The following is a 12,721-nucleotide window of genomic DNA, read 5'->3' on the forward strand; positions in this document are numbered from 1 at the left end:
AATGCTGTACAGAAAAGGAGTGCATGTTTAGCATTGAGAACCATGGGCCTGCCTTGTACAAGAAGAAACAATTACCCTCTAAGAAATGATAATGTTTCATGTCTTCTGTGAATTTGTATCTACTACAGCAAGACTGCCGACAAATTTCAGAACGTGCGTAATTGATTAAATGGAAAATACCAAGTGCTGTCAGCTGACAACATAGTGCGAGTGTGCGACCAACAAAAACAACAACATTGAAACGAAAAGAAAGGACGTCCAAGAAGAAGCAACGGTTTAGTGTGGTGTTAGACTATATGATGAGATGCAACCTTTTGTTGCTCTTACTACTGTTAGAAAATGTGACATTTTATTTTGCTACATAAAACGCATCTGATTATCGCGTAAATCACTGGGACTGTATTCATGTATGTTGTTTCGAGAGACCGTTACTTTCCATCAAATAAACTGTGAAATAACGATTTATTCAGTCAAGAAGCCACACAAAACGACTTGCCAAGTACTTACGAACCATGATTAAATTCCATAATTCGGACCTATGGATTGCTTGGCTGGTTTTATTTTGCATGGAAGGTAAGAGATTCATTACTTTAAAAAGTTTGTAGAACTAGCTACTTGTGTGACATTAAACTGTCCCTCCCATCGTTACACCATGAAGAAGAAAAAATATTATGGAACAAATAATTGACCATAATTGATTATTTTAAACAAATAAGATTGGCCTACCCAACCATGTCTACATGAACTGTTTTATTATATCAATGTGATCATGAGGAAATGATTGGGATACAATATTTCATTTGTGTAATCAATGATTGTAATATAGGAGAATTTGGAATTACAATTGTGCCATGGAAGCAACCTCGCCAAGAGCGCATGCCATGCTTGATCCTTCCCTTAATATTTGAATCTCTCTGTAAACCCCCTCCATTCCAGCACAATCTAAAGCAATGATTGAGAAGGACTTTGTTTAAATATGTATTCCCATATCGCATGAAAATCACTTTTGATTGCTTTCATATGCACACGATTGGCGTTTTTGGAACATCGGACAGGGAGCCCAAATCTGTATTCTCTTTTATAGTCAATGCCGTGGATACGGCTTGAAACATGTAGTGGAACATTCAGTGTCAGTCGGAGATAGAAACGAAGGTCCATCCAGACGGAAAGGGGTGCAGCCGATAATCCGCGCGATTAAGAAGAGCACTCGATTCCCTGTGACGACGCACCTTGGCCGCCTTCTCGTTGTAGCTGTTCAACTACAACCTCATAAGAAGTTTTCAGAATATAGATGGGAACTAGGTGAGGGTAGACGAGAATAATATACAAAGCTAATGATTCGTATTTGAGTCAACTTTATATTACAACAAAGTATGTACAGAGCAAGTTGAAATGGCCAATGTTTGTGGAATATATACCCAACATGAACCTGCACCCTCTGGATTCTGTCTCACATGTTTGTGTATCACAGAGAAGTGTCACTGTGAATTCTTGTTTGATCCAATTGAGTGCTAGTTATTGAACATAACTACTTTACTTTGATGTCCGTGTGATGTTGTGTGTGATGTCTGCTGTCATCCTTATTCAATAGTGGACTGAGACAGAGCATCCTTCTCCCCATCCCTTCTAAGTCTACTCGTGTAACCAGTGTCTCACTTTATCTGCTCTGTGATCCAGTGGAAAATGCAAGAGTTCAAAGGATGAGGTGCCGCAGTTCGTTGACTGAAAGTGGTTCATACTGTACAATGTATCCAAAGAAGACGCATAACTGAACCTAAATTGTCGATTTTCTTTTGAAATATGTTCTCCATCTATCTAGGTGTTTGTCTCTATAAATACTGTAAACTGGCAATAGATTTCTTCCCTGACGTCTTCTTGTTTCTGCCGTATATTGATATTGACCTTCCCTGGTTGCAATGTGCATCTCAAGAATCATCACTCATGGATGTGAATTGATCCGATCAACTTCCTGAGTTACATCTCTAGTATGGTAAAGCTAGGTCTGTTGCTATGGTACTACTTGTTTGTTGTTGGTAAAGTGTTTGGGTGAAGAGGAGCGATACAGTGCACTCTATTGGCCCGTGTTACTTCAGCGTCAATTTCCATTGGGCACAAACTGGTTGAATCAATATTGTTTCCATGTCATTTCAGTGTTGAGCCAATGTGGAATAGACATTGAATTGACGTCTGTGTCCAGTGGGTCGTCTCCCTATGCTGTGCTGTGGTCTCTCTTTAGCTGACTGTGGCCGTTTTAGTTTTCGCTAGAACTCCCCGGTGTCTGGAAGAAAGCGTGTCACAAGGGAACTCTCTCCACACAAGTGATGCCGGACAGTCCCCTTTACGCTGTCGAGTTCACTGAAGGTCCCTTCAAACTGTCAGCCTTAGTTGGGGGAAAAAAAGGCGGTCTTCAAGCAAAGCCTTCATACATAATGTTGCATTCCTGTCAATTAGCTAAGGCCAGGCAGACCAAGTACAGACATTCAGATACATGCAAAGCATAAAGTGATGCAGAACAAGTTTGATGTTAAAAAATACTTTTCCAAGAGCTGGTTCAAGGGACTTTTAAAAGGACAGAATAAATGGCGGATTGGTTCTGCTTGTGAAATGATGCCCAGGGCAGTACCCACAGTGTGTCTCTCCGTGGCCGGCTCTAAAGATTTCACCAGATAGCTGGAGGGCTGGAGAACCAATCCGGCATGCTGATCAATTCTGCAAATTAAATGTATCTGAAGTTGTGTCCCTGAACTTTTCAACTAGTTGTTGTTGAATATAATGCCTTTTAAATTGCCTGTGCCCAGTGCCCCAATGTAGTGGCTTCTCGTTTGAAGTTCTCCACACACTATGAGTTAAATGCTGTGTTGGGAAGATGAGGAGTCGGCCTTGGCGAAACATGCAATGAAAAAAAATCATAATAGCAGTAAGGTACTTCATTTGCATCAATTTAACCCAGATTTCTTGGCAAAAAGAGTTTCTCTGCAGGTACTGTAAGCTTTAACCCTCGTGATATCGACAGGCTTTCTAAAATACCATAACCCAAGCAAAAGTAGGGGTGTTAACCGGGTGTCTTGGCTGAATTCCCTACGCTGCCATGGCCAGTTTCCTCCACCCTGTGACTCTTACCCAAGTCATTGTGGTCATTTAGAATAAGTTCAATCAACTTACCTGCCAGAATCAAGGTAAACAAATAGAACAGACCTGAGCAGAGAAATACGACTTACACGGCAGAGGTATCCCTGAAAAGAAAAGCACTCGGGAGAGAGCTGGGAAAGCAGTGCTCAGTGATGCAAAACATCTCTGTCTCTGTAATCATCTGTGATCCTTCATGATGAGTCTCCCTTCTAAATGATATTGAATATGTGATTTCAATAATCAAGTACGATTTATACTTTAAATATGTGCTCAAATCATTTGTTTTCCCTTTTCCCCACTAAAAAGGAGCAGCTGGAATGTGTGTAGGACAGATGGAAGTTTCCACCTCGATTATTTTAAAGCTAAAAATAGCTTCTCAAAAAATTGAAAAGACCTTTGGGACTGCTTGAAAAGTTCATGTGCATGAGTGACAGAGACGAGCTAGGAGGACGAGCCTTCAAAAGAATGCTGTGATAGCTGGTTCTGGGGAAATGTATGAATTAATGATGGAGATATTTGAGAGAGAGAGAGAAAGCACTGGCCGACAGTTGCCTGTTTAGGACTTTACTAACAGTACCCAAAAGAGAAGCTTGTGGCGGTTGAGCTGAGTTCATGCCCAAACACCTCGGTCCAATGTGTGGTCATGGCTGTTTGGGATTTGGTGGTTTGGTAGCCTAGCTGTTAAGAGCATTGGGCAAGTAACCGATAGGTCGCTGGTTTGAATCCCCAAGCGGACAAGGTGAAAAATCTGCCGATGTGCCTTTGAGCAAGGCACTTAACTCGAATTGCTCCTGTATCTCTAAATGCTCCCGACGCTCTTCTGGATAAGAGCGTCTGCTAAATAACCAACATGTAAATCTCATTCATGTCATCAAACCGAGCTGGGATTAAGAATACACACACTTGTATTGGCCAGATATAGATAGGAGATAGTTTGTGTCTGAAAGGCAGTGGATTCGAAACCTTGCCCCAGACGGCATGTGTGTTCTGAAGGTTGCGGCTCTAACCACTAGGCTGCACGCGTACGGTATGAGTGTCCGTCCACAACTTCCTGTTTGGACACTGTTTTGGGAGTGAGGTGAGGAACACGTTTGTGGTTCACACTAACCTGTCTTTTAATGTGGATTCCCTGTCCCCGTGTGTTGCTCCCAGGGGTTATACATCTTTTAAGCGGATGCTGTCGTCCTGTAGTAGCATCCAGTGTCACGTTCTGACCTTTATTTCCTTTGTTTTGTCATTATTTAGTATGGTCAGGGCGTGAGTTGGGGTGGGCAGTCAATGTTTGTTTTTCTATGATTTGGGTATTTCTATGTTTCGGCCTAGTATGGTTCTCAATCAGAGGCAGGTGTCATTAGTTGTCTCTGATTGAGAATCATACTTAGGTAGCCTGGGTTTCACTGTGTGTTTGTGGGTGATTGTTCCTGTCTCTGTGTTTGCACCAGATAGGGCTGTTTTGAGTTTTCACGTTTCTTGTTTTGTTAGTTTATTCATGTATAGTGTCTTTATATATTAAACATGAATAACCACCGCGCTGCGTTTTGGTCCGCCTCTCCTTCACCTCAAGAAAACTGTTACAGAATCACCCACCACAACAGGACCAAGCGTCGTGATGACAGGCAGCGGCAGCAGGAGCTACGAAGTCTGGAGTATACGACTTGGGAGGAAATAGACAGGTGGGCGGTCGACCCAGGGAGAGTGCCGGAGTCCGCCTGGGATTCGCTGGAGCAGTGCGAAGAGGGTTACAGGAGAATGGAGTTGGAGAAACAAGCGCGGCGGCGCGGTAGGAAGCCCGAGAGTCAGCCCCTAAAATTTCTTGGGGGGGCACACAGGAAGTATGGCAAAGCCAGGTAGGAGACCTGTGCCAACTTCCTGTGCTTACCGGAGGACGAGAGGGACCGGGCAGGCACCGTGTTATGCTGTGGAGCTCACAGTGTCCCCAGTGCGGGTGCATAGCCCGGTGCGGTACATACCAGCTCCGCGTATCGGCCGGGCTAGAGTGAGCATTGAGCCAAGTGCCATGAAGCCGGCTCTATGCATCTGGTCTCCAGTGCGTCTCCTTGGGCCGGCTTACATGGCACCAGCCTTGCGCACGGTGTCCCCGGTTCGCCTGCATAGCCCAGTGCGGGCTATTCCACCTCGCCTCACTGGCAGGGCGACCGGGAGCATTCAACCGGGTAAGGTTGGGCAGGCTCGGTGCTCAAGAGCTCCAGTGCGCCTGCACGGTCCGGTCTATCCAATACCACCTCCACGCACCAGTCCTCCGGTGGCAGCTCCCCGCACCAGGCTTCCTGTGCTAGTCCTCGGCCCAGTACCACCAGTGCCAGCACCACGCATCAGGCCAACAGTGCGCCTCGCCTGTCCAGCGCTGCCGGAGCCTTCCTCCTCTCCAGCGCTGCCGGAGTCTCCCGCCTGTCCAGCGCTGCTAGAGCCTTCCTCCTCTCCAGCGCTGCCGGAGTCTCCCGCCTGTTCGGCGCTGCCAGAGCTCCCGCTCCTCAGTCCAGAGGCGCTAGAGCCCCTCATTCCAGAGGCGTCAGAGCTACTCAGTCCAGCGCTGCCAGAGCCTTCCTCTCCAGTGTTTCCGGAGCTTCCCATCTGCCCAGCGCCATCTGAGCTACCCGTCTGCCCAGCGCCGCCTGAGCCACCCGTCTGCCCAGTGCCGCCAGTCTGCCCAGCGCTGCCAGTACCGCCAGTCTGCAAGGGGCCGCCAGTGCCGCCAGTCTGCAAGGGGCCGCCAGTGCCGCCAGTCTGCAAGGGGCCGCCAGTCTGCAAGGGGCCGCCAGTCAGCCAGGGGCCGCCAGTGCCGCCAGTCAGCCAGGGGCCACCAGTCAGCCAGGGGCCGCCAGTCAGCCAGGGGCCGCCAGTCAGCCAGGGGCCGCCAGTCAGCCAGGGGCCGCCAGTCTGCCAGGGGCCGCCAGTCTGCCAGGGGCCGCCAGTGCCGCCAGTTTGCCAGGGGCCGCCAGTGCCGCCAGTCAGCCAGGGGCCGCCAGTGCCGCCAGTCAGCCAGGGGCCGCCAGTGCCGCCAGTCAGCCAGGGGCCGCCAGTGCCGCCAGTCAGCCAGGGCCCGCCATTGCCGCCAGTCAGCCAGGGGCCGCCAGTGCCGCCAGTCAGCCAGGGGCCGCCAGTCAGCCAGGGGCCGCCAGTGCCGCCAGTCAGCCAGGGGCCGCCAGTGCCGCCAGTCAGCCCAGAGGCGCCATAGCCCCAGAGGCGCCAGAGAGCCCCTCAGCCCAGAGGCTCCAGAGAGCCCCTCCTCCCAGAGGCTCCAGAGAGCCCCTCAGCCCAGAGGCGCCAGAGACCCTCAGCCCAGAGGCGCCAGAGACCCTCAGCCCAGAGGCGCCAGAGACCCTCAGCCCAGAGGCGCCAGAGACCCTCAGCCCAGAGGCGCCAGAGACCCTCAGCCAAGAGGCGCCAGAGACCCTCAGCCCAGAGCTGCCGCTCCTCTGTCCAGAGCAGCCGTCCCTCTGTCCAGAGCTGCCCCTCAGTCCAGTGGGGTCATTTAGTAGGGTCACTGTGGTTAGGAGGCCACGGAAGCGGAAAAGAAGGCGGACTAAGACGTTGGTGAAGTGGGGTCCGCGTCCTGCGCCAGAGCCGCCACCGCAGACAGACGCCCACCCAGACCCTCCCCTATAGGTTAAGGTTCGCAGCCGGAGTCCGCACCTTTGGGGGAGGGGTACTGTCACGTTCTGACCTTTATTTCCTTGTTTTGTCATTATTTAGTATGGTCAGGGCGTGAGTTGGGGTGGGCAGTCAATGTTTGGTTTTCTATGATTTGGGTATTTCTATGTTTCGGCCTAGTATGGTTCTCAATCAGAGGCAGGTGTCATCTGATTGAGAATCATACTTAGGTAGCCTGGGTTTCACTGTGTGTTTGTGGGTGATTGTTCCTGTCTCTGTGTTTGCACCAGATAGGGCTGTTTTGAGTTTTCACGTTTCTTGTTTTGTTAGTTTATTCATGTATAGTGTCTTTATATATTAAGCATGAATAACCACCACGCTGCGTTTTGGTCCGCCTCTCCTTCACCTCAAGAAAACCGTTACATCCAGAGAATGCCCTCAACTTGCCGTTTTAGATTTTCAGCTTCATTGGCTTGAAATTTGATGGCATTGCAGGGGAGTGTTTGAGAAATGTCCCGTTTCTATCCATCTGTAGTACAGAGACAGTCTTGCGCCGTGCTTTGTGTAGATTGCTATTTTAGTGCTGTACCTTGGTTCCTCATTTTTAACACCAACGTAAAATCTAACGCTAACTTGGCAAGCATTTAAAGGCCATCATGAAACTTCCCAGGTGCATTTCTTATTCAGAACATTTAAACTTACAACACCCATAAGACACCTTGCCTCCTTGTGCGTTAGCCTATCAAAATCCTCCGATAGTGTCTGATAGAGGATTGTTATGTATCAGGGCATTAGCAAGGATTGTTTGTTTCGAGACTGAGGAGTCAGGGGAATCAATGGGTCAGAAGGTAGAGTAGTGTGTAGTGTGCTCTAATTCCCTTGGCATGGCAGTGAGTGAGCAGAAGAGGTTTAATGCTTTCCTGCCCTGGTATGACCACATAGCTGCTGTAATCCACCTCACATCACACACCAACCAGCATCACTTTCTAAATACAGTGTCTGCATGTGAGCTTTTTCTCAGGTACAAGGATTCATTCAAACTCAAACATGTGAGTTTATTCGAGTACACATTGCTACCATGAAATCCAAATCATCATGACCCTATAGACTAGAGGGAATAGAGACATGACCTCTTGAACCTGGTAGAGCTGATGATCGGTGGTTATGCCCCTGACCATAGTAATGGCTTCCAATTCCGCGAGTGATTTTGTGTGGTTGAAGACTATTATGTCTGTGATGAAACCACTCAATATTACACGGCTCGAGTGAAAACAGGAAGACCAGGAAAGTGTCTTGACCAGATAATTGCCATTCTCAATACATGGAGGATAATTCATATTCTTCTGAATGTCATTTAGAAAAATTGCACATAGTTGCACCCAGCGTGTTGTCTGGCGCCCTGTATTGGTGACTTCCGCGTTTCATCCCCCGAGGTACGGTTACGGACCGCCGTCAATAGCTTTCATGTGCCTGGCACTTTAATATATTCAGTGTGCCAGCGTGAGGTGTGCAACATTAAAATGCTTTGAAAAGGTTTTTCTTTTTATTGGCATTTCAATGTTAGAAGCTTTTAAATGTTAATGGAGGTGGTGTGCTTTCACTGATGGCTGTTTGGCTGTATGTGACGCAGCCAGCAGCTAGTGTATGTTTTCTTTTTGCTCCAGAAAACCCAACTCGGGACACTGTAGGTCAACGTCAGTCAAGTGCCACTGCACTACAAAATGCCTTGTTTGTCAAGATAAATATCACTTTTAAAACCCCTGGAACCGATCGTTGTATTGCAATTTCATGATGTTCCTCTGATATTAAATTCAATTAATATGTATTTAAACTGTTCAAATTCGTATTAGATTAGATTAAACATAACACCATTTTTGTTTTATGTGTGCTGGGATTTTCTGATGCTTAGTTTGAAGGAAATCTGTAAAGGAATCATCCAGAGAGATCTTCAGAGAAGCAGCAGAATATAGAGACACTCTACTGCATTAAACATGCCACCAGCTTTTCACAGCCATAGGTAATTCATAACCTGACTGGGTGTTATGCCTCTCTCTCTCTCTCTCTCTCTGCTTGGCCCCATATCTTATGATAAGCCTTACGAATCATTGCATTTGTCAAAATAAATGGTGTAGCTTTGATGTAGTGCCTCATAAAGCCATCGATTCGCAGGCTTCCACCTAAGAAGATGTATGTTTCCGAACCTAAGAACTGAAGAATATATCTTCAAAAGATCTCAGAATATGTATACAGCACAGGTTCGGTCTAGTTCTTCAAATTCAAGCTAAACATGAATTCGGTTGTAGCTCAGTGATAGACAGCAACTAGCAACGGTATATTTAGCATGTGGTAGAAGTTTATTACATGATATTTTACATCTCCACCAGAGGACAGCCAGGTTAATGTGTGCTCAGTGTCTGAATTGATCGCTAATGGTGTGTTGTCTACACAACGTTTTCACAAGTTCCCTTTCCTCACCCACTTAAACACGAGCCAAAATGGCTTTCCTAGGCTGAGCAACATTACTAGAGGAGGAATGAGCACGTTAGGTCTAATACGTGTTAGAACAGAGGAGTGATGCTTGTTCGTCAAATTTCTGCCCTGCTACAGCTGCCCCGGTCAACTGTAAAGTGCTGTTATTGTGAAGTGGTAGGCCACAAAAGCTCACAGAACGGGACCGCAGAGTGCTGAAGCACGTAGTGTGTACAAAATAATCTGTCCTCAGTTGCTACACTCATTACCGAGTTCCAAACTGCCTCAGGAAGCAACGTCAGCACAAGAACTGTTCATTGGGAGCTTCATGAAATGGGTTTTCATGAACCCATACGCAATGCCAAGCGTTGGCTGGAGTGGTGTAAAGTTCGTCGCCATTGGAATCTGGACCTGTGGAAACACGTTCTCTGGAATGACGAATCCCTCTTCACCATCTGGCAGTTCGATGGATGAATCTGGGTTTGGCTGTTGCCAGGAGAACGCTACCTGCCCCAATGTATAGTGCCAACTGTAAAGTTTGGTGGAGGAGGAATAATGTTCTGAGGCTGTTTTTCATGGTTCTGGCTAGGCTGCTTAGTTCTAGTGAAGGGAAATCTTAATGCTACAGCATACAATGACATTCTAGACGATTCTGTCCTTCCAACTTTCTTGCAACAGTTTGGGAAAGTACCTTTCCTGTTTCAGCATGACAATGCCCCCGTGCACAAGGCAAGATCCATACAGAAATAATTTGTCGAGATCGGTGTGGAAGAATTTGATTGACCTGCACAGAGCCCTGACCTCAACCTCATGTGGTGGCATATTTCTGCTTTACCAAATGAGGAGAGAGTTACAAACTTCACACACCAGTCAGAGTTATACTTAAACTACATATAGTTTAATAAGAGCTTTGCAATAGCCTTTTTGAGTTTCAATGATGCGCTATCTCTAATGAACCATTGAAAAGTACCAACAGAAAAGTACAAAGATCTTTTATAGCCAAGATACACCCCTCTCAACTTACATGACGAATCACAGATTTAAAGAACAGTTCACAAAGGTTAAGATTTGTATGAAAGATATCTATAAAACATAGCAGACAGTTACTGCTGTGTCAACAGTTCTCACTGTAAAGACCAGTGTCTGGGCCCCCACTCCAAAAGGGAAACGCCTCTCCCTGATAAGGCATAGAACACAACCATTAACTCATGTTATCTGGAATGCTCTTTAGGCTTTATTACCCAAAGACTTCGTAAATCTCCTCTGTCAGTGCTATCTCATAGAGGCCCACATACTTTTGTTCATGTAGTGTGCCTATCAACTGTAATATTAGTTGTGACACAAATCCCGGGTCCAGCGGTGTGTTACCTATTAGCGTGTGTTATCCCACAGCAGAAAGGATTTATATTCAGGCTATTTGAGGGGCTTTAAACTAACATGGGGCGTAATGGAACAGCCGCGGTGCGCAAGTAACACATGGACGCAAGACAATGTGTCAAATATTAAAGTGCTCCTCTGTTTATTTGCCCCAAATCGTTCGCTAAGACAGGCTTTTCGGCAGATTACAACCCTCAGTTCCCCATGCAGTGATTTATAGATTATAGATAGCTTTGGGTTTATGTATTCACGAGACTCAGTGGACAGCAAGCCTCTTTGGCCCTACCTCACGTGAACTAATTTTCACCTCTCTCTACCTCCCTCCTTGTTCTCCTCTTTCCCTCCATCTCTCATCCTTTCTATCCAGCCTCGTATCATCCCTCGGTCAGCTCTGCCCTCATCCCACCACCATCATTTCCTTTTTCCTCCCTCTATTGTCACCCTTCCCTGCTCCTCCCCTCTTCCCTCTCCTCCCTCTGAGCCACACTTCACTCCTCTTCTGTGGACCCAGAGCAAAAAATGCATCACAATGTTATGGCTGTGGGAATGAGCTAATGACTAGAGTTGGAAAGGTATTTGGTTTGAATCCCGGGTCCTGCGTGCTGTCTGCATAGGTCCTCTGGGGTTATTTTTTCAGTTGTCCAACATGCAATACACAGTGTGAACAATGCAATTAACATCAATCTAGTCAATTTGGGTAATTAGCCATGCGTAATTAAGACGATCCCTGCATGTTATCACAACTGTAATTATCCCAAACCAACAATAACCATACAATGGCATTGTTGTCCCATCTTTCAATGTCAACACGGAGAGTAATTCCGATAGATATCGGAGGGAGTGTGTGTATCCCATCATCCATCGCAACTGAGATGTCCCCTCTCCTTTTTAAAAGAGAACAGGGTGTGCCCCAGTAATCTCTCCTCCTTCCTAAAGTGTGCACTCATTCACTACTGCTCACAAACATAAAAGCATTGGATTGGTGTTGGAATGAGTGTTCATATACCTGTCATTTCCTTTCAAATCTACCAAGGGAATTTAGCAATTATTCTATTATTCTATTATTCTACTTCATATTCATCATCTCCAGCACCACCCCAATGTGAAAATGTTTTGTTTTGTAGGAAAAAAAGACAATTGTTTCCAATGACATCATCGGTGTGCATCGTGTGACGTTAACCCATTATGAGTTGGAATTGCCTACTAATTGTCTACTAATTGGTTGATGATGTCATTGGACATGTATCTTCCTCTATCTTCTTTTTTACCACAAAACATAGAAACGCACCATTTTCACATATGTAGATGTTGGGGTAGTGCTGGAGATGGCGAATATGAAGTTGAACAATTTTGAATAGTCCCTTTAAGTGCACAAGAAAGGACAGATTATTGGAACACAACCAACATCCTCATTAAGGACCGAGAGAGGAAGGCCTGTTCAGGTTTGTGGCCCATAATCAGTGAGTGAATAACAAGTGATCAATCAACCTCCCATGTGCGTACAAGGCTGACATTTTCCCTTTAAAAATAACATGGGTGTTTCATTACACTCTCCTGATGTAGAAAAAACAACATTGTTGAGTCTGAGGTTTTTCTGAGCAGGGTTTTCAATACATTGGAAGTTTGCTTCAGCTGTCCTATTGTAATTGCCTATTGACTTTTAGCTGTGACTGAAGCCTTAGGAGAGTGGTGGGTGGTGGGTGCAGAAAACTATGGCTTCGCTATTAGAGGGAACATAATAGAAAATTGAGTTTAGTTGAAAACGGCAGAGAGCCCCATTGAGCCAACCGTCATTTTACTCCCACAGCCACAAGAGATGCTATTTTCAATTGTTAAAAATGGCGCCAGGATAAAAGGGTATACGCTCGTTCAACCCAGCTATAACTGATGATATGGCTATGCGTGGTAAAATTACTGCAATTTCAATGAATCCTTGTTGAACAGTCGGATGAAAAATGCACTACACATTGGTATGCAGATGAGCTCGTGTGATACTGTGTTATAGTCATAGTTAATAAACCGTTAAATGGGAGTTGGTTTAAACTGCATACTTCCCTTTTTGTTGTCTGACAGACACTCCTCAGGAGAGACCAGTTGATTGTAGATAGAGGTCAAAGTGAATCCTTTAGAAATG

General features: G+C 46.1%; 1 protein-coding gene across 1 annotated transcript in view; it reads left to right on the top strand.

The window, feature by feature from the left end:
- LOC135552690 (immunoglobulin superfamily member 11-like) overlaps nt 1–12,721 on the top strand; it is a 99,185-nt gene continuing 86,464 nt past the window's right edge. The window contains exon 1 of the mRNA XM_064984460.1: nt 1–573. Coding sequence (XP_064840532.1) covers nt 513–573 — 61 coding nt within the window. The 5' untranslated portion in view covers nt 1–512. The remainder of the gene's footprint in view (nt 574–12,721) is intronic.

This window comes from Oncorhynchus masou, chromosome 13, assembly GCF_036934945.1.
Source record: "Oncorhynchus masou masou isolate Uvic2021 chromosome 13, UVic_Omas_1.1, whole genome shotgun sequence".
NCBI lineage: Eukaryota > Metazoa > Chordata > Actinopteri > Salmoniformes > Salmonidae > Oncorhynchus > Oncorhynchus masou.